Source organism: Labeo rohita, chromosome 15 (assembly GCF_022985175.1).
Source record: "Labeo rohita strain BAU-BD-2019 chromosome 15, IGBB_LRoh.1.0, whole genome shotgun sequence".
Lineage (NCBI taxonomy): Eukaryota > Metazoa > Chordata > Actinopteri > Cypriniformes > Cyprinidae > Labeo > Labeo rohita.
In genome coordinates this window covers 27957846-27983498 of record NC_066883.1, presented here as the reverse complement: position 1 = coordinate 27983498, position 25653 = coordinate 27957846, and the positions used below count along the sequence as shown (strand labels likewise).

Genomic DNA, 25653 nt, shown 5'->3' with positions numbered 1-25653 from the left:
TCGACCGACTAAAATTAAGTAGACCAGAGTTCTGTTTTTTTGTGCGTCGACGCATCTGTTTGTTTACTCTTCCATGCACATGTCCTAGAGAAGCTAAAGTAGAAGTTTCCTCACAACAGTTGTTGTCAGTTCATTCCTTAGTTGAAATATTGTATGTAAACGTAACATTAACAAACGGTTTCAGAAGTTTCCCTGTTTAAAGAGATAAGAGCTGTACTTGCGTCACGGTGAACAGCTTCCGGTGGCGTGAGCAAGATGGTCGTCGAGTAGATATTCGTGATTAATACAATGTTTATTATGGCTTGCTGAGGAATGTCATGATTGAATAAATGTAGGATGTAATTAAGTCCAGCTCCATTTTGTGTACTTGCTACTCCAAGTAAAACTGTAGTATTTTTTACTAAGCAGAAACAAATAGGAATTCAAAATTAATATTTTTGTTCCAGAAAAACAACATGAAACATTTGTTGGGATTTATCTTTATTTTTTAGACATATAACACACATATACACTATAAAAAAGAATAACTTAGCATATAGAGTGTTTTTACGACGCCTCGTGTTTCGGCCATATTGGCGGAACTTAATGTAAACAATGCAATTGAACCGAACAAAATTCGCATATTTTGCAGATTATTGCTGCTGAAAATGCTCAATTATTGACATGTTTTGGGCTGTACTAATCGGTCGGACTGGAAAAACATTTGAATTATTATAGACTGCCAAAAGTTATAACAAATCAAGTAGAAAAGTGTTAAAAACTGAGAAACAAAGAGCGTTTGTGCTTGGCCAAACTGAACCGGGATTTCCAGGGCAAGAATCGTGACAACATTTGTGTTTGTTCTTATCATTTCTGGTCAAGTAGGTGAAATATTAAGCTAATATCTTAATTAATACTGTTCGTTAGTATCTTTAAAACCTATTAGTCTTTCTCTGTATGATTTAGCAGCTTCCACCCATTTTTTCTGTGGTTTAGACATCTTAAATTAGCAGAACAACCATGCAATCCATGCTGTTGTTTACTTTAAGAATCGCCAATATGGCCACGTATCCGTGTAACTGACCAAATCGTGACGTAAGTGCAAACCCTCTGTACATATGCAAAATACAGCATATACATATGCAAAATACAAATATATGCCCACTGTTGGCTGTTGCACAGTTTAAAAGTCAACCAATCCTCTGTCAAAACACAACTCACGAAAAAACAGGTCAGAAAACCTACTGAAAAGCAAGGCTATACCAGATTCGGCCATTTTAAAATCCTTACGGCGAGAGCAGTGTCAGGATATCTTGCTCTTTATGTTTACTCTTAATGCTTTTTTATTACTGTCCAACCATATTATCTTTAGATACATCATCTAACATAGGCCTTCATTATAGCATCTGACTGCGGTCCATGATTCTGCCTCTTCACCAGCACAGAGGCTCAACCAGGGCATCGTCTTTAAGTGCTCCAGCACTCTGAAAACTGTAGATCCACTACAGACAAATGCAATGTCCATAATATAGAACATTTTCATCTATACCTGCCATCTATGTCTAAGATAGATGTCTGTGGGTTGTAGCTGCGATGGTAGAAAGAAGACCTTGAGGGGTCCGTGTAGATAACAGAGCTGGTGAGGCTCTTGCGGTCCTGTTTGAGTCTTGGCTGTCTTTGCCAATGGCACCATAAAAGTTCAACCTGCTCTCTGAAGAAACTGGTGGTTAATGTGTATAGGATGGGATTCAAGGCACTGTTGATGGGGAGGATGAAGATCACCACCCAAGATGTGATTGTTCCTGAGAGAGACATAAAATATAAGATATTTTCCTTTAGTGAATATATAGTGCATTGTTTGTTTCATGTAACTTTAGGACCAACTAACCTGGTATCTCAACTTCTAGCAGGGAGAGGATTTTGACCAGGAATATGGGAATCCAGCAGAGGGCGTCAGAGAACACGATGAAGAAAAATCGATGTGCCATTGCCACATCCCTGTGCAGCTGTCCACGCAGCTCTGTGGCATTGATGCCTGTCTTATAGATGGAGTAAAACATGCTGGAGTAGGAGACGACAATGATGAGGAAGGCCACCAAGTTAAGTCCTACAAGCATATACATAAATCTCTGATTGAACAACAGCATAAGGTATAATGAAAACAGGTCAAGGCCATCTCTGCACTGTGACTGAGAGGTTTCTTAAGTGTGCTGCTGAGCGTACGGCTTAATGTGCTGGAAAATAGCTTTCATCAGTTCAGTATGGTTGGTGTCATGAATAAACGACTGTCATCAGTAGCAATTAACAATATGTGGCACAAATACAAGACAGATATTCTTCAGAATATTGAAGCTTAGACAACATTTAACTGTTGTAAAGGAGCCATATTCCACACTTTTGTCCACATTTGTTAGTTTCGTGCATCAAAAACAGCTCTAATTTAGTTTTACACATCATATCCCACTCTGTTTCTGACCCTGACAGGTGATTTTTACAAATTATATCATTAAGAATATGTGACATTTAAAAAAAAATTGTATTAGCAAGATTTTAAAATAATTTTATCCAGCAGTGATGCATTAAAATGATATTAAGTGTCAGTAAAGACATTTTAAGTTACAAAAGATTTCTATTTTAGTTCTTTTGAACTTACTATTCATCAAACAATGCTGAAAAAATGCCAGTTTACACAAAAATAATATATATTGCACATCTTTCACATTGATAATAATAGGAAAAGTTTGTTGAGGAGCAAATCAGCATATTAGAATGATTTCTGAAGGATCATTTGACACTGAAGACTGGACTAATGCTACTGAAAATTCAGATTTGCCATCCCACGAATATTTGTAAATATACACTACCAGTCAAAAGTTTTTGAACAGTAAGATTTTAAATGTTTTTTTGTTTTTTTTTAAGTCTCTTCTGCTCACCAAGTCTGCATTTATTTGATCCAAAATACAGCAAAAGCAGTAATATAGTGATTTTTTTAAATATCTAAAATAACTGCTTTCTGGTTGAATATATTTTAAAATGTAATTTATTCCTGTGATCAAATCTATTTTTTTAATGTTTAGCATTACTCCAGTCTTTAGTGTCACATGATCCTTCTGAAGTTATTATAATATGCTGATTTGCTGTTTAAGAAACAGTTATTATATATTTTTTTATATATATATATAGCAAGGATGCTTTAAATTGATCAAAAGTGATAATAAAGACATTTATAATGTTTCATAAGATTTCTATTTAAGATAAATGCTGTTCTTCTGAACTTTCTATTCATCAAAGAAACCTAAAAAAGCCCACAAGCTTTAACATAATAATCATAAAAAATGTAACAGAAAATCAGAATGTTAGAATTATTTCTGAAGGATCATGTGACTGGAGTAATGATGCTAAAAAGTTCAGTTTTGAAATCACAGGAATAAATAACATTTAAAAATATATTCAAATAGAAAACAGATATTTTAAATAGTAAAAATATTTCAAAATTTTACAGTTTTTGCTGTACTTTGGATTAATAAAAATGCAGGCTTTGTGAGCAGAAGAGACTTCTTTAAAAACATTAAAAATTAAACCGATCTTAAACAGTACCTTTGAACAGTAGCATAACAGTCCATTAAATCAGTCCACTTAGTCATATGTTAATAAGCTTGAGGATGTGACATCCCATTTTTTGCAGCTTAGTTTTATTGTAATAAATGTTTTTTATGTACTGGCGAGGGGATCTGAGTATCAGGAGTATCTGACATTGGAGTAGCTCTTTTTTATTTCATAAAGTCAAGAAAATCTATTATACGACTCCTTTAATCTTCATAACTACATAAATATTTTTCAGAACTCACCAAGGAAAATTCCAGTGGAATATCCCTTTGCAGCAGGCTTTTCCAGTCGTTCAGAGTGAAGAGGGAAACACACTCCATTGTGTCCGTAATAATTCCCAAACATCTCCTCATTAAGCAGAGGCACTGCAGCTATAGAGATACCCAGCAGCCATATAGAGGTCAAAACGATGAATGTTTGGCACTTGCTCGGTCGCAAGTGGCTGAAAGGAAACACAATGACCAGGAACTTCTCCATGGTCAAATAAGTGAGCAGCATGACGGAAACCTCAGAGGACAACATGGCCAGGAAGCCGATGATACGACACTCCATGCTGTCCATCCACAGTTTAGCATTCTTGTTGTACTCGCCACGGAACTTCACATCAAAAACCCCCACGAAAAACAGATAGACCCCCATCAGGCAATCTGCACCTAGGGACAAATGATGCATCGTGGTAAATAGCTATTACTCACTGGATGCCAGTAGCAGAACTCATTAATGAACAAGTTTGGTCTTGCGCCAGAATGTTAGAGCTATGCACATACAAAATGTTATTTTTAAAAGACAAATCACAACCAGGCCAGAAATCAATTTTTACGAGGCACAGCACAGGTACGTGACAGAAGCACATGTGCTAATGACACTGCAGGTTCAAATGGAAGTGTTTCCCATGCCAAACAGGGTGCATTGATTAATGGCACCAGCTCAAGAACTCCAACAAGAGTTAGAATTGATTACTGAATGTGATTGTAATAGAGAGCGAATCCTGTGTGAATAGAATTGTTACAAGGTTATAGATTTCCTGTCCAATCACGACAGCCTTTCAAGCTGAATGTCAGGCGGGAGACTGTCAACAGTGGGACTCTTTGGTTAAAGGCGACTGACAGCAAGAGGACCTGGAGAAAATGGTTTTCAGATATCTCAGACATGCTCGTCCAAAGCTAAATAATATTGTCAACTGCTGTCACATGTATCTGATTGCTAAAAGCACACGGGGTGGGACAAAAATACACATCATTTGTAAGATAAAAAAGACTTGCTATATGTAATCATCAACATAATTGATTGAGAGGACATGATGGGTACAGGAACACTTATAATTTGAGAGCTTGCTGCCCTAGAAAACGGCTAGCTGCCAGCTGCTTTTGCTTGCATCACAATTGTTTCATAACAGTCAGCCAATTATAGTAAAAAAAATCAACTCTAAAAACAGATCTATGTGCCCTGTGGTGTTATTAACCCTGATCTCTTTAAAGACTTAGCCGCATGCTTAAAAGCATATTCAGCGTTTAGTATAATGTGGGTGTAGGTAAAATGTATACCTCTGGTACTCACAGCACAAAACCTTGATGCAGAGAGCATGCAGGTTGTTCTCAGCCCGCAGTACCGTCCGCATCCCGATGACAAAGAGGTTTCCAAAGCAGGTTATAAAAGCCATGACCCACACCGACACACGAAGAACCACATTAGCAAGCAGATCTTCAAAAGACGAGAGACCGTCTGAGTTCGGTTTACACTTTCGGACATGTGGGGCGTAGGAGCAGTACTGGAACTTCTTGAAATATCTGAGAAAAAACATATGTGAATAATAAATGTATATTTTAAAATGAATATTTAATTAATACTTCAGTTATTTAATTTAAGCTATTTTTATTATATAATAAATATTATTATTATAATATTATTTTATATATTTCAATTTATTTATTTTTTATTTTATATTATATTATATATGAGCAATATCGCACAGGTAGCTGCATATTTGAAGTCTAAACAAGTACGTTCTCGCCTAAAAACTCTTAAAACTACATTCTGTGACACAAAAACAGTAATATTTATAAAATTATAATGGAAATGGGCGTCTGTCATAACACTTGCTATGAGAAATACAGCAAACAGAGTGATATAAACAGTGAAACTAAAATATTGCAGTCCTTTCAGCCAATCAGATTTGAGGACCAGAAAAAAACTGCTGTTTAAAATATGATATTATTATTTAATAATTTAATAAAATTTAATAAAAATATTTGTTATATTTTTCTTTTAAAAATAACTAATTTTATGATACATGGTATTTAAAAATGTGTAAAACTAGCACATAATAGCACACAAATATACACTGCTAGTCAAAAGTTTTTGAACAGTAAGATTTTTAATGTATTTTAAAGAAGTCTCTTCTGCTCACCAAGCCTGAATTTATTTGTTCCGAAGCACAGCAAATGCAGTAAAATTTTGAAATATTTTTACTATTTAAAATAACTCTTTTCTATTTGAATATATTTTAAAATGTAGTTTATACTGTGATTTCAAAGTTCAATTTTTAGCATCATTACTCCATTCACATGATCCTTTAGAAATCATTCTAATATTCTGATTTGCTGCTCAAAAAACATTTATTATTATTATTATTATTATGTTGAAAACAGCTGAATAGAATTTTTTTCAGGTTTCTTTGATAAATAGAAAGTTCAGAAGAACAGTATTTATCTGAAATAGAAATATTGTAATATTATAATATTGTAATATGTCTTTATCATCAGTTTTGATCAATTTAAAGCATCCTTGCTAAATAAAAGTATTAATTTCTATATATATATGCTGATCTTGTACTTAATGTACTCAACTGTTTTAAATATTGATGATATTGATAATATCAATAATTATTATTATTATAATAGCAATAATACATGTTTCCTAAACAGCAAATCAGCATATTAGAATGATTTTTGAAGGATCATGTGACACTGAAGACTGGAGTAATGATGCTGAAAATTAAGCTTTGATCACAGGAATAAATTACATTTTTAAAATATATTTAAATAGAAAACAGTTATTTTAAATAGTAAAAATATTTAATAATATCAAATAAATGCAGACTTGGTGAGCAGAAGAGACTTCTTTAAAAAACATTAAAAATCTTACTGTTCAAAAACTTTTGTGTGAGTGTGTCACCTCACAATGGAGAACTAATTATATATTCAAACTAATTGAAAGCAGAATGGGATATTCACATGTAGGAGAGGTTATCCATGGGGCGGAACATGTTTGTCTGGATATTTGGGATCTCCACTCCCTCCAGGCCACTGCAGAAAAAGTATTCAAGCTTTCGGTTATTCCGCTGACCTCCATCCGCTCACCGTCCACAAACTCTGAGCCTCAGTGATTACTAGAATTTCCGATTCTGGAACACAGCCTGGTCTGCTGTTTGTTTGTTTGTTTTATCGTCAATCTGCGCTGCAGCCCGAAACAAGCCCACAAACACTAACTCAACTCCATCTGAGACTCATTTCATTTGGAAACCTACCTTTGTTGTGTGGTCACTACAGCATATTACATTTTTTTTTAACATTTATTGTTGGAAATCTCATTAAAACTCAGATAATGCTGTTACTTACAGAGACTGGAGCTGAATTAGGTGGTTAAATTGGCCTGGGTGGATGTGGTCCAGAGGGTTTTGGGACAGATTCCTACAAATGAGAAAACACAGCAGGTCATTTTGTAGTGAAACTCAATGCAAAAACTATACGTAATAATGAAGTGTACTTACAGACAGCAGCACAATTAGATATATGCACTACCAGTCAAAAGTTTTTGAACAGTAAGGTTTTTAATGTTTTTTTAAAGACTCACCAAGCCTGCATTTATTTGATCCAAAGTACAGTAAAAACAGTAAAATTTTGAAATATTTTTACTATTTAAAATAACTGTTTTCAACTGTTTATATTCAATATTTTAAAATGTATTTTTTTCTGTGATCAAAGCTACATTTACAGCATCATTACTCTGGTCACATGATCCTTCAGAAATCATTCTAAATTCAAATAGTTTTATTCATCTGATCACTATTACTCACAGAATCTGCAATGAGGGTAAATCCTTGAATATACTGATTGGAAGTTCCTTTATCAAGTTGCTGGACAGATCCCTGCAAAAGCGAAGAGGACATGTCAAATTAAACTCACTAATAACTAAGTAATCTCTTTGGTTTCTATTCACACTCATTCACAGCAATGTTTCACTTACAGGTCTCCCATCATGCGCAGAGACTGGAAGGTGTTCTCTGGCAGACTCTTGATGAGATTGGCTCTCAACGACCTAGAAGACAGCAAGGATGAGAAAACTGAAGATCATAAAGCGAATCAAGGGGGTTCTGATTTGGTACTTCTCAATCTGCTCTCTATAATCGTTTCCATTTTTACAACCATCTGTTATCAGCTGGAGCTCAGAAAGAACCTAAACTGATTTTCAAGCAGGGGGAGAGATTTAGTTTCATTTTTCTTACTTGCAACAATTAGGGTTATTGTAGTTCACTGCCAAAAAAAATGCTTGCACTTCAGCTAGTTCCGCTAGTTGCCAAGACAATATTTTTCATTTTCTTTTAAGTACTAAAATAGCTCAAACTAAAAGTGAAATAAAAAACTATAAAAAAAACTATAAAACTAAAGCTGTGGTTCCCAAAAGACTGACATGGAAAGAGAAGGAATGTTGAATAAAGCTGTTATTTCTGTTTTCTTTGTGCACAAAAAGTATTGTTGTAGCTTCCGAAAATTAAGGTTTAACCACTGACGTCAAATTGAATATTTTAACAATGTCCTTACTACCTTTCTGGGCCTTGAACTTGTCAGTTGTGTTGCTGTCTATGCAGGGTCAGAAAGTTCCCAGATTTCATCAAAAATATCTTAATTTGTGTGAAGATGAACAAAGGTCTTACAGGTTTGAAATGACATGAGGGTAGAGTAAAGACAGAATTTAAAATTTTCAGTGAACTATCCCTTTAAAGCCTACCATACAGATGGTATAATTAGCTTCAACTAAAAAATATTAATATACTAATAAAAATATACTAATAATATTACCACTCACAGCACAGTCAGATGTTCACAACCGAGTAAAGTCGACAAGCCCAAAGTTTGAATCTGATTCCCCTCGAAATCCCTTTAAAAGAACATGTCAACGTTTATTGATGAGTAAACATTCATAATGCAAATAAAAATGCTATTCAACTTTTAAGTAAATACAGGCAAAAGGACATGTATTTCATATATACATAATATTAAAAGATAACATGACAGCTGAAGGTCTAAGATGATTTGGTGTTACTCATAGAAACACGTCCACACATCAGTGAAATCCAAATCATTCTGTTGCTCTTGGCTGTCGCTGACGGACACCATGGCCAAAGAGAGAATAACAGTGCATTAGCAACTGAGAACATACTGTTCTTGTACTACAGAGATGGTATAAAGAAGGATGAGCCCCTGGTAGCATTCAAACCAGTGTGCAATCTGAAAATAGCCAAAAATCTAATGGTGCAGTGTGCAATCTGAAAACAGCCAAAAATCTAATAGTAATGCAAAAAGAAATGCTAAAGATGTACATTATATGTAAAAAGTTTACACACACCTTGCAGAATCTGCAAAACGTTAATTATTTTACCAAAATAAGAGGGATCATACCTCATGCATGCATTGTTTATTTAGTACTGACCTGAATAAGATATTTCACGTTTACATATAGTCCACAAGAGAATATTACCAAAAGTTTACATATACTTGATTCTTAATATTGTGCTTTTACCTGAATTATTTATAAGTACTTAAACAGTTAAACTGCCTACTGTTCTTTAGAAAAGTCCTTTGGGTCCCACAGATTCTTTGGTTTTCCAGTGTTTTTGTGTATTTGAACCCTTTCCAACAATGACTGTATGATTTTGAGATCCATCTTTTCACACTGCGGACAACTGAGCGACTCATATGCAACTATTACAGAAGATTCAAATGTTCACTGATGCTTCAGAAGAAAAACAATGCATCAAGAGCCAGGGGTGTAAACTTTTGAAAAGAATATGTACATTTTTCTTATTTCGTCTAAATATAATATTTTTTCATTTAGTACTGCCCTTCAGAAGCTACGGAAGATACATGTTTCCCAGTAGACAAAATAAGTTAAACTTACTCTGATCTTCAGATAAGAAGTTTTCACCCCCCGGCTCTTAATGCATTGATTTTCCTTCTAAAGCATCAGTGAACATTTGAATCTTCTGTAATTGTTGCATATGAGCCCCTTAGTTGTCTTCAGTGTGAAAAGATGGATCCCAAAATCATACAGTCATTGTTGGAAAAGGTTCAAGTACACAAAAACGCTGGAAAACCAAAGAATTTGTGGGACCAGAAGGATTTTCAGCTTTCAGTTTAACTGCTCAGGACAAACAAGGGACTCATGAACAACTATCACTAATATTTTACTGATATTTTCACTGTATATATATATATATATATATATATATATATATGAAATTACCTAAATAAATACCAGATTTTAAATACCAGAGTTTTTTGCCATGAAACCAGTTCACAATGTTTCATAGTACATCTTTAATCAGCTCAATTGTTTAATCAGCTCAAACACAGTGGGTACCTCTAATGTCTTGTGAGATATCAATTTTTGATGAGTAAAGAATAGCAGGTGGTTTCTGAGTATACCAGTATATCGTAGCTCTGTTCCCAAACCCGAGCTGCCCCGCTGCATACTGCCAGCATCTTCCTAACTCAGCTGAATACAAAATCAGGTTGTGACATTTATATTAAGTAGCAGAGAAGCGGATACTTACAGCCAGCTGAGAAAGGGCATATGGATGCAGAGTCTGGTGGGTGGAAGCTGTTCTAGAGAGGTGTTCACCATTGACCTGTACAGCCAGAACATCATAACCTGTCAGCAGACACTTCATACAAACAACTACAGTTCACAGACTTGTTCCAATGTAACAAGTAATAGTTCCAATGTAAACATTATAGTTTTCCGAGCAATATTTTTGGTGACTGAATCAACTCGTTTGGAATTATAAAAGACATTAATTCTGAAGAACAGCACTTTAGATACAAATAGTAGGATTTGTTTAAACAAAAGAAGGAAATGAGCACGTTCAACACTTCATAAATGAAGATTGATGAAGACTTACAAGAAGAAGAGGGAACTTAGGCCAGTAAATGTGTTGGCTGTAATTGCTGTTATGGGATTGTCATCCAAAATCCTAAATAGGATGAAATAACACTTCAAAAACCTGCAAAAATGTCCTTAAGTTACCAACCAAATTAATGGACTGGTTTTGGATGAGTTTTGCTGCCTTTCCTAAATTCACCACAACCCGTGGATTTAGTACAGCTACGCTACTGTTCAAAAGTTTGGGGTAACACTTTATTGTACGTTCTCTTAACTAGTTGCTTATTTGCATGCATATTACTAGAATATTAGCCATGTATTAGTACTAATTAAGCACACATTAATGCCTTATTCTACATGACCTTATTCTACATCCCTAATCCTACCCAATACCTAAACTTAACAACTACCTTACTAACTATTAATAAGCAGCAAATTGGGAATTTATTGAGGGAAAAGTCGTAGTTAATAGTGAGTAAGTGTTACCTATTATAAAGTGTTACCATCATTTTAAATAAAACATTATGCAACTATTTTCAATATTAAATATAGCAAGCAGCAATTAGCGGGGTTCAAGCGCTTGAAGACATTTAAGCGCATATGAAAAAAGCTATTGTATAATATTCAGTAAACCTCTAACCACCTAAATCAATTATTTAAAACGCATTTTTGGCAAATGCAGGTGCCACAGAAATACGTTTTTTTTTTTTTTTTTTTTTTTTAAATGTTTATAACTGTTGTAGTGCCAGCTGTAGTTCGATCTCCATAAAACTTTGCATGCTTGTTTAAAATCACCTGTCGCATGTGCTCACCAGGTTTCATGAAGTTTTCGTATAGACTTTATGAGTTTTTGGGCATTTTTGGACAGGTCCCTTTTCTAAACGACCCTTTGTAAAGGATAAATTTCAACATTTTTTTTGATAATTATTGACCTACAGAGTTCTTGAGAACTGCACTGCAGTGTTTTTTTCCAGATTGGACGAAAAACCTAGGACTAGTTTGCAAAAGTTTTACATATTTTTTCAATCATTCAGCAATGGATTTGATTGACAGCAGTGGTTCTAGAGGCAAAGTTGTTCGAAATAAAAAGATCTATCGTATGATACTAATATCGTGCGTATGTGTGAAAAACCACACAACAGACAATTATTTATGCTCTTGAAAATTGCGATATTGCCCCACAGTGGCTGATTTCTTTCAAATTTCTCACAGATCTTTAGGAACGTGAATCGAACAGGCCCACCGAGTTTCATTCCGATCAAACTGCGTTAAGCTCATTTAATAGGTGCTCAAAAGGTACAATGTTTTTTGAGATTCACAAATGTCCTCATAGACACTTGTGGCACTTTGAAGCAAGACTGTGTGTACCAATTTTCATGTCGATAGGACATGGCCAAGCTCTGCAACTCTTTCATGTGACCTCAGATTCAACTCTTACATATGCATTGTGAGTAATGAGATATCTCATTTCCTTCAAAATTTATAGCCTTGTCAGTAAAAGTGGCCTTGCCCCTTTCAAATGTTTTGGTGTCCCTTTGCAAAAGTTCAACTTTTCTGCACTGGTTTGGTTTCAGTCGGGCGAAAAACCTAGAACTACTGCGCAAAAGTATGTTATTGCAAAAAATGCATAATGCCTGAAAATTTTGCCAACGCCAAAAGACACTTCAGCCTGCAGCGAACCGTTTAATAGTTATGAGCGATTTAGTACTTTGCTTGCTGTAGCGCCCCGGTCAGTCCGAATGGTGCGAGCCTTGGTGACAGTTTGACATGTCAGTTTGTTGTAAATGGTGTGAGGACTACCATCCCTCCAAGTTTTAAGATTCTACGACTTGTGGTTTGGTCAGCCTGACCAGCTTTATGTGGAGATTGCTAATCCTTGGCCATCCTAACAAAAATATGCTGACTTGAACCCTAAATCAACATACTAAAAATGATTTCTGAAGGATCAAAGACTGAAAATTCAGCTTTGCCATCACCAGAATAAATTACTTTTTAGAAAACAGTTATTTTACATTGTAATCCTATTTCACAATATTTCTGTTTTTAATATATTTTTGATCAAATAAATGCAGATTTGGTGAGCATAAGAGATTTCAAAAACATTTAAAATATTTCACCAACCACAAACTTTTGAATGGTAGCATATACTATGAATTTTTTTAATCTAATCGTTTAGGTTTTATTCTTGATCAAAAGATTTGATATGCATTTTGCACAAAATGCACAAAGTGTACATTTAAGAACAGACGTCTACTGTTGTTATAGATATAATATAGGCTATATGACTAATGTCATCATCTTGACTTTCATATAAAAACAGTATTTACAGCTTGTTGAAGTGTTGATGCTTATACTCACAGCCACTTGAGTTTATGAAGATCACTGAACACTCCAGGAGAAAGCAGGGAAATGCAGTTCTGGCTCAAAGATCTACAACACAAGATCGAGCAAATATAATCACTCATTCATGCTTTTTCTTTTTCTACATCTTCCCATATACTGTTTTAGTTAAGGGTCAGGAACACTGTCTGAACTCATTTCAAATCCAGTGCTTGACATATGAGGCCAAGCCATCATGCTATCAGTGTGGATTAAGCTTTTCTCAGAATATATTTGTGGGGTGTTTTAACACTAACAAAAAATATTTTGTTAAAAAAAGGCACTTACAGTTTTTGCAGCTTATATAGTCCACTAAAAGCTTGAATGGAAACAGTACTGATGCAATTATCCTGGAGAAACCTGAGGGTGAGCAGAAAAGAATCATCAACAAGCATCGGTTGTGTTTAACAGGTTTACAAAACTGATAAAATATCAGGACCCAAGCCATATCTACAGACTAAAATGTCACTATTATTATTATATAGACTTTTTGACTTGAACTAGAAACCAATCGAAAAACAACCACACATAACACCTATCAAGAAACCACAAAGCAACATGCTTTTCAGAGCACCTTGCTCTGAAACCACCCACACCACCCTTGTATCATACTGAAGATTTTTGCATAGGCATGTAACAGAGTCATAGCCTAGCACCAAACAGACCACATGAACCTCAGTTATTTTGTCTGTGGTTCTCATAGTCATGCCATACTTTGAGCATCTGAAGTACTGTATCCAAAGCCAAATGTACCCGACCAAACATTCATCTAAGTATGAATAAATATTTGACTATTAGAGGTGCTTAACCAGCTAAAATGAATGCCTCAGGACTGTTTCACACATCCTGCGGTATGTGGGCATCCTCGTTACTGCAGCAGTACATTGTGTTTTCACTCTGACAGAAAATAAGGTGATTTCAGGGTTACCACATTAAATATTTAATAACGGCTTTGAATTATGAAAACATTAGGAGTGAGCCATTCATAATTATTCATGAAATCGATTTTCATGAGGAGGAGGATTAATTAATCTATATGAAAAAGAATCTAAACATTGAAGTGGAGCTACAAACTTCTTTAATGGATAAACTCTACTCTCAGTGCCATTTCTGAGACAGTGAAACTAGCTTTTCTTTTTGACACGGAAAAAAATACTAAAAACACACAATGAATGACTTCTAATGTTTGATTTAAAGTATTAACTCACTTTCAAAACAAAACGATTTCGGATAATTTACTCAACCCCATGTCATCAAAGATGTTTATGTCTTTCTTTCTTCTGTTGAAAAGCAATTAAGGTTTTTGAGGAAAACTTTCCAGGATTTTTCTCCATATAGTGGACTTCAATGGTTGGCAACAGGTTGAAGGTCCAAATTGCGGTTTCAATGGAGCTTCAACAGACTCTACAAGATCCCAGCCGAGCAATAAGGGTCTTATCTAGCAAAACGATCAGCCATTTTCCTCCAAAAAATACTAATTTATATACTTTTTAACCACAAATGCTCGTCTTGCACTAGACTGACCTCACACATTACGTAATCACGCACGCGTGAAGTAGGCGAAAGTACCGAGCCAGTGTTTACAAAGCGATTGTGCAAAGAAAGTCAATCGCCCTTTACAAAAATGTTGGATGATTTTAAAGTTGGAGGAGTTTTTCGCCCTACCCCACCTTTTTGAACCAAAGAACACAGACGAATAACTAATCGTGCGCGACTTTTTAAATGTGATTACGATTATGCAGAGCTAGTGCAAGATGAGCATTTGTGGTTAAAAGAATATACTTTTTTGACCGATCGTTTTGCTAGATAAGATAAGACCCTTTATTCCTTGGCAATTTTGGACCTTCAACCCATTGAAGTCCACTTTGAAATGTTTTCCTCAAAAACTTTTTTTTTTTGACTGAAGAAAGAATTGAACATCTTGGATGACAATTTTGGACATTTTTATTCCTTCAACCCATTGAAAAGTCCAGCTTGTCTATTTAACGATCAGACAGACAAAATTATTTTTTAATTAATCTTAATGTCAAATGTTTTCCACTGCTGGGGCGGAAAGAAAAAAAAAAAAAAAAAAAAAAAAAAACAGCATAGTTTGCATAACTTTGTTGGCTTTAAAAGAATTTAAACATTCATTCATGAACAATATAAATCACTATCTATTTAGAGCAGCACTTTCAGTTTGGTGTATTTATAAAAATGTTAATGACTTGGCAGGCAATGACCTGGTATTGCATATCCACTTCCTTTTTTAAAACTATAATTTAAAAAATGTAGTAAACATTTGAAAAATGTAGTTTTTTTAACATACATTTATAAAAGCAAGGACACATTTAAGTGATCAAAAGTGACAGCAGATTTTTTAAATGTTGCAAAAAAAAAATCTATTTCGAACAAATGCTGTTCATTTGAACATTTATCTTTAACAAATAATTTTGAAAAAAGTATTTCAGTTTTCACAAAATATTAAGCAGTTTCATACAATTGCTTTCACCATTGATAATCATTATAAATCAGCATATTATAATGATTTCTTAAGATGTAATTGCGGCTGAGTAAGTTACATTTTAAAATATGTGAGGTCAGAAAAAAGTTATTTTAAATATTACAGTTTGTAGTAAGGAAATTAATAAAAATAGTCCATATGACACCAATGGTTTAACGATAATTTTATGAAGCTACGAGAATACTTTTTGTGCGCAAAGAAAACAAAAATAACAACTTTATTGAACAATTTCCAAAGATGAATGAAGGTCTTACGGGTTTGGAATGACATGAGGGAGAGTAATTAATGACAGAATTTTCATTTTTGGGTGAACTATCCCTTTAAAAAAAAAGTATTCCATTCAAACTTTCTAAAGGGGGGGGCAAAACTGCACTAATATTTTAAAAATGACTTATTTATTCTTTCAGAAAAATATCTTGTGAAAAGGACAAACTGTCACGTCAATTAGCATCACTCTTCACTGGTGTGATGCTGGTGTTTGTTTGAAATGAATAACACACTGTAAGTGCTTGTTGCCTTATTCCTGTCCATATCAGCTTGTACTAGAAAGCAGATCTGCTAGTTCTTTAATTGGCTCGTTAATCACCGAAGAGCATCACATAGAATCCAAGGTTTAATGGCAAACTGTAAAGCAACCTGCCAATACTGAGATTAACAAGCGGCAGCAAGCTCAGTTTAAATGAAGGTGACCATGGCCTCATCATAAAAACTTCAGTGGATTCAGCAGAAAGCTGATCATAAACTTTAATCAGCTCCATGCAGGAACCAATTGTTTTTGTGCCACATAAACGTGGGATTAGCTGTACAGGTTGACAGCTCCATTATACAAGCCCCCGAGTTGATTTGTGGCTTTACTAAAGCATCTTCTTAAGGTCAATGCATACCAAAGTTACACCATTTATCTTGGAAAGGTTTTATGAAATCAATTAGAATTTATGTGACAGAAATTATAAAGAGGAGCTCGTCTGGATCAGAAGAAATGCTTATTCATACTTACAGCCTCTGTAGCTTTATGTATTTGATGAAAGCCTCGTTGGGTAACACGTGAATCTTGTTGCTCTTCAATGAACTGCCCAAAAGTAAAACATGCCAGTTAAACACTCAAAAGTGTTACATTTGTGTATTAAAATGAAGAAAATAATAAGAAAAACAAAAATCACCCTCAAAACTAAAATAAGACCAAAAAAATAGTGTTGGACTGTATTTCTATTTTATGTAAGCCCATTTCCGCCACTGAATAAAACATAATAAAGGTAATTGCGACTTTTTAACTCACCATTTTGACTTTCCAGAATAGTGAGTTTGTATCTCGCAATTGTGACTTTTTTTTTTCAAAGTTGCGTGATATAAACTCACAACTCACAAGAGTCAGAATTGAGAGACATAAACTCGCAATTCTAAGAAATAAAGTGAGAATTGCGAGACATAAACTTACAATTGTGACTACTTTCTCAGAATTGCGTCATATAAACTTACAAGAGGCAGAATTAAGAGACAAACTCGCAATTTTGAGAAATAAATTTGCAATTATAAGATGAATTTGCAATTAGGAGAAATAAATTCAGAATTGCAGGATGTAAACTTACAATTCTGACTTTTTTCTCAGAATTGTGAGTTTATATCTCGCAACTGTTACTTTTTTCACAGAATTGCGTCATATCAACTTACAAGAGTCAGAACTGAGAGACAAACTGGCAATTCTGAGAAATAAACTTGTAATTCTGAGAAATAATCAGAATTGCGAGACATAAACGTACAATTCTGACTTTTTTTTCTCAGAATTGTGAGTTCATATCTCGCAATTGTGATTTTTTTCACATAATTGTGTCATATAAACTCAGAAGAGTCAGAATTAAGAGACATAAACTCACAATTCTGAGAAATAAACTTGCAATTCTGAGACATAAAGTGAGAATTGTGAGAGATAAACTTAAAATTCAGACTTTTCTTCTCAGAATTGTGAGTTTATATCTCGCAGTTGTGACTTTTTTTCACATAATTGTGTCATAAACACACACGAGTCAGAATTAAGAGACATAAACTCACAATTCTGAGAAATAAACTTGCAATTCTGAGAAATACATTCAGAATTGCAGGACATAAACTTACAATTCTGATTTTTTTTCTCAGAATTGTGAGTTTATATCTCGCAACTGTTACTTTTTTCACAGAATTGCGTCATATAAACTTACAAGAGTCAGAACTGAGAGACAAACTCACAATTCTGAGAAATAAACTTGCAATTCTGAGAAACAGTCAGAATTGCAAGACATAAACTTACAATTTGGACATTTTTTTCTCAGAATTGCAAGTTTATATCTCACAATTGTGACTTTTTTTTCACAGAATTGCATCATATAAATTCACAAGAGTCAGAACTGAGAGACATAAACTCACATTTCTGAGAAATAAACTTGAAATTCTGAGAAATAAAGTCAGAATTGCGAAACAAACTTACAATTCAGACTTTTAAATCAGAATTGTGAGTTTACATCTCGCAATTGTGACGTTTTATCACAGAATTGTGTGATATAAACTCAAAATAACTTTTTTTTTTTTTTAATTCAGTGGCGGAAACGGGCTTCCATACTTTTCAGCATATACTGCTACTAAATTATTTAGCCAAAGCATTTGTCTAAAGCAACATTTTGCACACTAAAGGTAAATTGTTCAACCATATAATTTGCAAACCCCAGGTGAATGTTCTCATTTACATATTGTGGCATCAAAAACTGATTAAATATTTTTTACTTGTAGATTTACAAACTCCAGCCTAAACATGCTTTCCAGTTTTCCTAAATATACTTTCCAGAACAGCTTTAAGAATATTTTTTTTTTATCTTAAAATTCTGACTTTTTCTCCTCGCTATTCAGATATTTTTTCTTTAAATTCTGAGTTTACATGTCACAATACTATTTTTTTGGCCACAAAATAAAAAATTAAAAAGGTAATTGCAACTTTTTATCTCACAATTCTGACTTCTTCCTCACAGTTGTGAGCATATCTCACAATTCAAACATTTCTCCTAAGAACTGTGAGTTCATACCTCACAGACTTTCTTTTTTCTCCGAATTGAGAGAAAAAAGGCACAATTTTATTCTGTGGCAGAAATAGGCTTACACATTTTACGTTACCCATTTGACATTTTCATGTTGAAAGAAAAAATTAAGCATTTATAAGTGCAAAATAAAGCAAGACCAAGACCATTACATTATAATTCAGACTGCCCCAAAAAAGCAGTGCTAAACATCCCTGGAATTTTTTACGTGGTCACTTTTAATTGGAATCAAACCCTCAGCCCAGAATTTTAGCAATTATACATTTATAATTCATAAACTGCATGCTGACAAAACTAATTTGCATTGGAAAGCTGCATACAGGGAGGTTACATTCGATGACACCTGTGGAATGGATCTCAAGCTGACATCCACACAGTGGATCTCAGTGTTAATGCATTGGCACCGATCAGGGTACTGCTCCACTTCTGCAAGGCAGGACAGAAAAGAGACACACACATACACACACAGGAACACACACATTCAGATTCTATAGTTTTGGCAATGCAAACTGCCAAACCTACGTACTGGAGGTTTAGTTAAAAATTAACTATACTGCATTGTTTTACTTTGTTGCAAGTGTTCTAAAATTTTAAATAAATGATACACTTGAACTTGTAACTTAAATATAAACTTACATTGCAAGTGACATTTGATATATTAGGTAAAGACTCTACTAATACAAGCAGTTTTCGAACTGTCTAGACCTGGACTGTCTAAATTGTGTTTCTGAGACAGCAGAGGTAATGACGGGATTAGGTGTATTTTTACGGCAGTCTGTAGCAAGATCTTGTGGGTAAACCCTTTTAAAAGTCCGGTCGAAGAGGTCTGCCCATCCACTGTTATCTCCTTCAAAGAGATGGACGTGGATGACATAGAGGTCAACAGGAGACAAGCACACACATTCACACAAAAACACACACATACACACAATTATGTTAATATAAATATAAACATTTCTGCCATTAAATTTTACTATTACAAGCACCTATCTGCTCATTTATGAATTCTGAAACACAAAATTAATGAATGAGCAAAATAGTGTTTTGGCCAACAAAAATGGTCATGAATACATTTGAGCTTTTTCAGTTATATTTTAGGGCTGTCACATCAATTAATCAAGATTATTCGCAATTAATCGAAACCAAAGTAAAAGTTTATGTTTGCATAATAAATGTGACCCTGGACCACAAAACCAGTCATAAGGGTCAATTAAAAAATAAATAAATAAATAAATAAACTTTCCATTGATGTATGGTTTGTTAGAACAGGACAACTATTTGAAAATCTGAAATCTGAGGGTGCGAAAAAATCTAAATATTGAGAAAATCGCCCTTAAAGTTGTCCAAATGAAGTTTTGATATATTTAAGGTAGGAAATTTACAAAATATCTTCATGGAACATGATCTATCATGAAATATCTTCATGCAAAATGATTTTTGGCATAAAAGAAAAATGTATAGTTTTGACCAATACAATGTTTATATATATTTTTTCCTTACATATACATGTATGTATGTGTATTTCTATATACGTAAAAACATACAGTACACACACGTTATGTAAACAAACTTATTTTGAATGCGATTAATCGTGATTAATCGATACTTGTTTGTTTTTTATTTTAAGTTTTGAAGGTAAAAGTCACAAAAATGTCATTTTTAAGACATTTAAGACTAATTCAAGAATTTGAACTAGTAATTTCAGAGTTTGAAATGTGTTTGAAACTCTTTTCAAAAAAAAAAAAAAAAAATTGAATGATATATTATAGTTACTGAGATATAGCTCTTGTGACATCTCTGCATCACAACTAGCCTCTATGTATATTCATCATCATGTTACATATCAATCAGAAATGATGCAGTAAATATAAATAAGCTACATGTGAGATTTATAAGCAGTTCTGACCACAGTTGTCCTCGTCAGCTCCGTTGGCACAGTCGTTTTGGCCATTACAGTGCAGAACCTGTGGCAGACAGATGCTCATATTGCCACATGGAAAGTGACCCAGTGGACAGTCCTCCGATGGCCTGCTCTCCAGACCTGCTGTCGGGACAGTATACAAGAGCACGCTTAAAAAAAACAGCTGCTTATGCTTCTTTATAGAGCATCTACTTTTAAAGCTAAAAGATAAGCTTAATATGCAGTGAAATAATCAAGGTGTCTTTCAGATGTAAATACCCAGTTGGTATTTACACAGTAATTTCCTCCCAAGACCTTGATCATGTGTTATGCGATTATACATCCACCTTTACATTTACGTAATGTCAACACTATACTATAATGATATTTCAGTTCACAAAGGATACAGAGGCTTTTAAGGATTTAGTACAAACATGAATGATAAGCACTCTGTAACAATTTTCTATAAACACGCATCCAAATGCCTTGAGAAAAGAGACCAACTGTGCAGATTATGTCAAAAATAAACCCATTTCCTTCGAGTGTTAGATGATAAAGACTTACTCCTCCGTATGTGGTGGCACATGCTTTAGAGAAAAGAACATTAGGCAGGAATATTCATATGAGCAAAGTCCACAAATCAGTGCAAATCTGTAATGCAAATTAGTTTGTACAGTGATACAGCACTGAGGTGCACCGTGGTAAGGGAGAAGAAAGTAAAGTGGTGAGGAAAGACATATCAAACCATAAAGAGAATTAGAATTCATCTTATGATTCTTAAAGTCAAAAGTGAATTTAAAAAATGATATAGATATAATGAATAATGAGGGTGAATTGTCTTTGACCTCTGTAACATGTCATGTACTGTCTTTCCAGTACGTGTCTTGGAATGTCTTCAATGAGAACTACATGTTCAAGACACGCCATCTGTGAAAGAAGCAAATTGCAGAAAAAAGACAACAGCTTGTGCTTTCTTTTTCAGGGATTTTTCACTATTGAGCCCAAGTCAGTATCAGTATAGACTCCTCATTGTATAAGCAGAATCAAATATATCTGGTTTTGGTTTGGTTGGACGTTTATTCACCAACATTTTGAGGAAATCCCTTCTTCTCGTGTCAGCTCTTGAAAATAAAGATTCCAAAAGGATGAAGAACCATTCTGGGTTCCCCCAAAAAGCCTTTCAGTAAACAGTGCTTAGAAGACATGGAAGAAGAAATGGAAAGGTTCCATAGATGTTAAAGGTTCTTCTTGGAAACCAATATTTCCAAGAAACCTTTATTTTTAAAAGTCAAGAACCATTTGTGACCCTGGACCGCGAGTGGTAAGTAGCACGGGTATATTTGTAGCAATAGCCAACAATATTGTATGGGTCAAAATGATCGTTTTTTTTTTTATGCCAAAAATCAGCAGGATATTAAGTAAAGATCATGTTCCATTAAGATATTTTGTAAATGTACTACTGTAAATATATCAAAACTTAATTTTTTATTAGTAATATGCACTGCTAAGATTTTTATTTGGACAACTTTAAAGGCGATTTTCTCAATATTTAGATTTTTTTGCACCCTCAGATACCACATTTTCAAATAGTTGTATCTTGGCAAATATTGTCATATCCTACCAAACCATACATCAATGGAAAGCTTATTTATTTAGCTTTTAGCTTTCAAAAAAATTGACCGTTATGACTGGTTTTGTGGTCCAGAGTCATATTTTGGTTTCTTAAAGAACCATTTGTCCTAGTTAGAAGCACATTTTATTAATTAAGAACATTTGGAGTACAAAGAACATTTTGCGGAATGCAAAGTTTGTTTGTGACAATAAAGAACCTTACTTTTAAGAGTGTATTTGGATACTGTAGCTGTCTGTTTCTCAAGAGCATACTGGAAACGCCTCAATTACAGCAATACTGACAAGAAGAGTTTTTATACAAATATCTATGCACGTGGACTGTGATCCTGTATTTCATATTATTGACTGATGAAGACTATTCGTCTCTTACAAACCCTATTTGATTCAAAACTTCAAATCAAATTTGGTATTCATAATCTAATTCAATTGCTTTTTGATGCAATTAAGTCAAACCTAAGCCCTTGACCTGTCTCTGGTCATGCAGAATAGATTGAAATACATCTGGTCCTCAAGAGCCAGAACCACTATTGAAACAAGGTTTATAAAACATGACCTTATAAAACCTCTTGAATCCTAAATTTTTCATTTCAGTTTTCACGCCTCAGGTGTTAGATGTTTTACTGCGCCACAGTTTACAATTTTTAGCACTGAAGGAATATTTAGCTGCCCTGTCAAAATGCTTTATCGTTATAACAATTTTGTTTCCAGCCATTTAACTTAAGTTTCAACCTGACCGGTAATTAAATAAAGTGGCTTAAAAAATACAGCGAACTTCTCTCCGCAAGTAATTCTGGCACCACTTACAAATGTCACATGAATATGGCTGGATTTGATAAGGTCACGTTTTATATAAAGGTCGTGGTCTTTATAAAATGTGACCCTGGACCACAAAACCAGTCATTACATCCTTTGATGTAAGGTTTGTTATGGATAAGACAGTATTTGGCTGAAATACAGCTATTTGAAAATCAAAAATCTGAAGGTGCAAAAAAATCTAAATACTGAGAAAATTGCCTTTAAAGATGTCCAGATTAAGTTCTCAGCAATGCATATTACTAATCAAAGATTACATTTTGATATATTTAAGGTAGGAAATTTACAAAATATCTTAATGGAACATGATCTTTACTTAATATCCTGCTGAGTTATGGCATAAAAGAAAAAAATATATATAATTGTGACCCATACAATGTATTTTTGGTTATTGCTACAAATATACCCCTGCTACTTATGAGTGGTTTTGTGGTCCAGGGTCACAAATTTGGTTAAATGAATCAAGAATAGCCATGAATAAGATATTTATAATGCAGTAATATAGAATGTAGCCTATATTTAACATTAATAATATATAACATCAAGCAGGTTAGGTTAATCCTTTTTCCCCCAAGGAAGAAGATTATGAAAATCTTTTCCTGAATACAGAAAACAATTTTTTTCCTACAATAACCCAGCTTTGCTTTACTGAAGTTGATCATTTCTTACCTTTGATTGTAGTTATCGATATAGTGAACAATATCCACACCAAATGTAAATCCGATGTAAAAACCGTAACAGCAGCAGACTGAACCGATCTCATTGTGGCGTCGTGCCAGTCGTACATGCCCACATGAGTGTAATTACATTTTATCCAAACACTGAGCTAAGAAAAAAAATCCAGGTATCTGTATCAGCTTCCATCAAATGAAGGTTGTAACTAGGTTGTAAAACTAGAGCGCGTTATTGTGTGGATAAACGCACAAACATAAGGTTCCCGCGCAATTCAGGAGCATAACAGAATCTGTATGGCATCGTAGAGTGAGTTTAGGGCAATACAGGTGGAAACCAGTCACATCTTAAAGCTAATGCAAAAGTTTGTCAAGCCGGAGAGAGAGAGAGAGAGAGTGAGAGAGAGAGTGAGAGAGAGAGAGCTGTGCGTCAGACGCATCCTCTTCTATTATGGTTGCTATGGAACCTGTGGCCAGTTTACATACTTACCAAAAATCATCTTTTTTCTTTAAGTCTGGTCGTAACTTTTAAGCAAAATGCGTAAAAACGTAGGTTGGTCTAATTTAAATATGAAAAGTAAAACTTGAATGTCTGTTGGCCAAGCGGTCAGACTGCCATTTAAGATAGTTTCACACCGTGACCTTGTTTATGCAAATAGCCATATTATTAACTAATATTATTTAAATATATTTCATTTTACGTTAACCAATTTACTGTTTTCTTCGCGTAAGAACGGGCGCGGCCATTTTTAAATGTTACGAGTTTGGCTTCCGGTCTTACCACGCTATTTTTAGCTGTACAAAACGGCTCGTTTTGCTGCTTGATATTGCAAATTGCTGTCTTATGGTATTATTTTAATGTATTATCTTAATTATGAATCTGGTTTGTATCCAAACTGTTTTACCGTTTACTGCACATAGTTATTCTTGTCGTTAATTTCCAATAACAGATAATGAACCAAAAGTCTCAGGCATAGCCAGTGCTGCCAAGTCCGTGGTTTTCCTGCGGAATTGGGCTACTTTAAAGGTCACTGCACGCTGAGTCAGAAATTTACGACTGAAATGTTTCGTGTCGATAAAAAAATAAATACGACTTCACATTGTGTCAATCACGTTTACACACTGCCTCCGAAACTTTCGGCCGTCATAAAAAATTTGGATCAGGTTTGATTTTCTGCGTTTTCACATCTGTAGCAAGCATTTTGATAGGAAAGGATGACAAATATGGCAAAAAACAGAAAAAATGCATATGAAAATTTCGGACTCGGTGTGCACTTACCTTAACGCTGTTACCGCGGGTTGTTTTTGATGTCTGCAGGTATTTAGCCACTGAAATGCGAATTTATCAAGGTAACCCCGACAAAAAAATGTGTATTTTATCCCCCCCTAGTTTTTGAGTGGAAATTAGGCAGGTTTTGTTGTAAAACTTGGCAACCCTGCGCATAGCCTTACCTCCGCATTAAAGAATAAGGTGGATACAGTACAACTGTCGTACGTGCTTTCATGAGAGAGTGGCGTTCTAGCACACAACGTAGACTACACTGTAAAAAATAAAAAACACAATTTGTTGAGTCAACTAAAAATAATTTGTTACCCTGCTGCCCTAAAATTTTAAGTTCAGTCAACTAAAATAAGTTTATTCAACTTGAAATGTTAAGTTTTACTAAGTAACAACTTAGATATTTGTGTTTGCTAAACTTAACAGATGGGTAAGTAACCCAGCTGCCTTAAAATTTTAAGTCGATTCAACTCAAATATCTAAGTTGTCACTTAATATAATTTAACATTTCAAGTTGAATAAACTTTTTTTGAGTCGACTGAACTTAAAATTTTAAGGCAGCCAGGTTACAAATTATTTTAAGTTGACTCAACAAACTGTTTTTTACAGTGCAGCGTAAGCTCTGAGAACAAAGTTTAGTTTACGAAGCATTTTATCAAAGGAAAACCAGT

At 34.3% G+C, this 25653-nt stretch overlaps 1 protein-coding gene across 3 annotated transcripts; it reads right to left on the bottom strand.

Moving 5' to 3' along the window:
- Positions 1–475: 475 nt before the first annotated feature.
- On the bottom strand, positions 476–24061 carry rxfp2b (relaxin family peptide receptor 2b). 3 transcript variants are annotated; one of them, XM_051130292.1, is made up of 18 exons: positions 23702–24061; positions 20594–20731; positions 19457–19534; positions 19008–19113; positions 16626–16697; positions 13414–13485; positions 13105–13176; positions 10766–10837; positions 10418–10492; positions 8671–8742; positions 7831–7902; positions 7661–7732; positions 7203–7274; positions 6819–6890; positions 5143–5372; positions 3828–4238; positions 1868–2086; positions 476–1781 (listed from the first exon to the last, which is right to left on the bottom strand). In XM_051130292.1, the coding sequence occupies exons 1-18, from the start codon at positions 23817–23819 to the stop codon at positions 1519–1521; spliced, it is 2286 nt and encodes a 761-aa protein (XP_050986249.1). In that variant the 5' UTR covers positions 23820–24061; the 3' UTR covers positions 476–1518. The 3 variants fall into 3 exon arrangements, with proteins under 3 accessions (XP_050986249.1, XP_050986250.1, XP_050986251.1); XM_051130293.1 differs by having other exon boundaries at positions 20594–20728; XM_051130294.1 differs by lacking the exon at positions 20594–20731.
- Positions 24062–25653: the final 1592 nt, after the last annotated feature.

What these genes read in the sequence shown, in the direction of transcription:
- rxfp2b (XM_051130292.1), bottom strand. Translation starts at nt 23,819, where the DNA reads ATGTACGACTGGCACGACGCCACAATGAGATCGGTTCAGTCTGCTGCT. An exon ending in TCATCGAATGTAACCTCCCT is followed by an intron (nt 16,698 to 19,007) that starts GTATGCAGCTTT and finishes ACTTTTGGGCAG; the next exon opens with TTCATTGAAGAGCAACAAGA. An exon ending in TACATAAAGCTACAGAGGCT is followed by an intron (nt 13,486 to 16,625) that starts GTAAGTATGAAT and finishes GCTCACCCTCAG; the next exon opens with GTTTCTCCAGGATAATTGCA.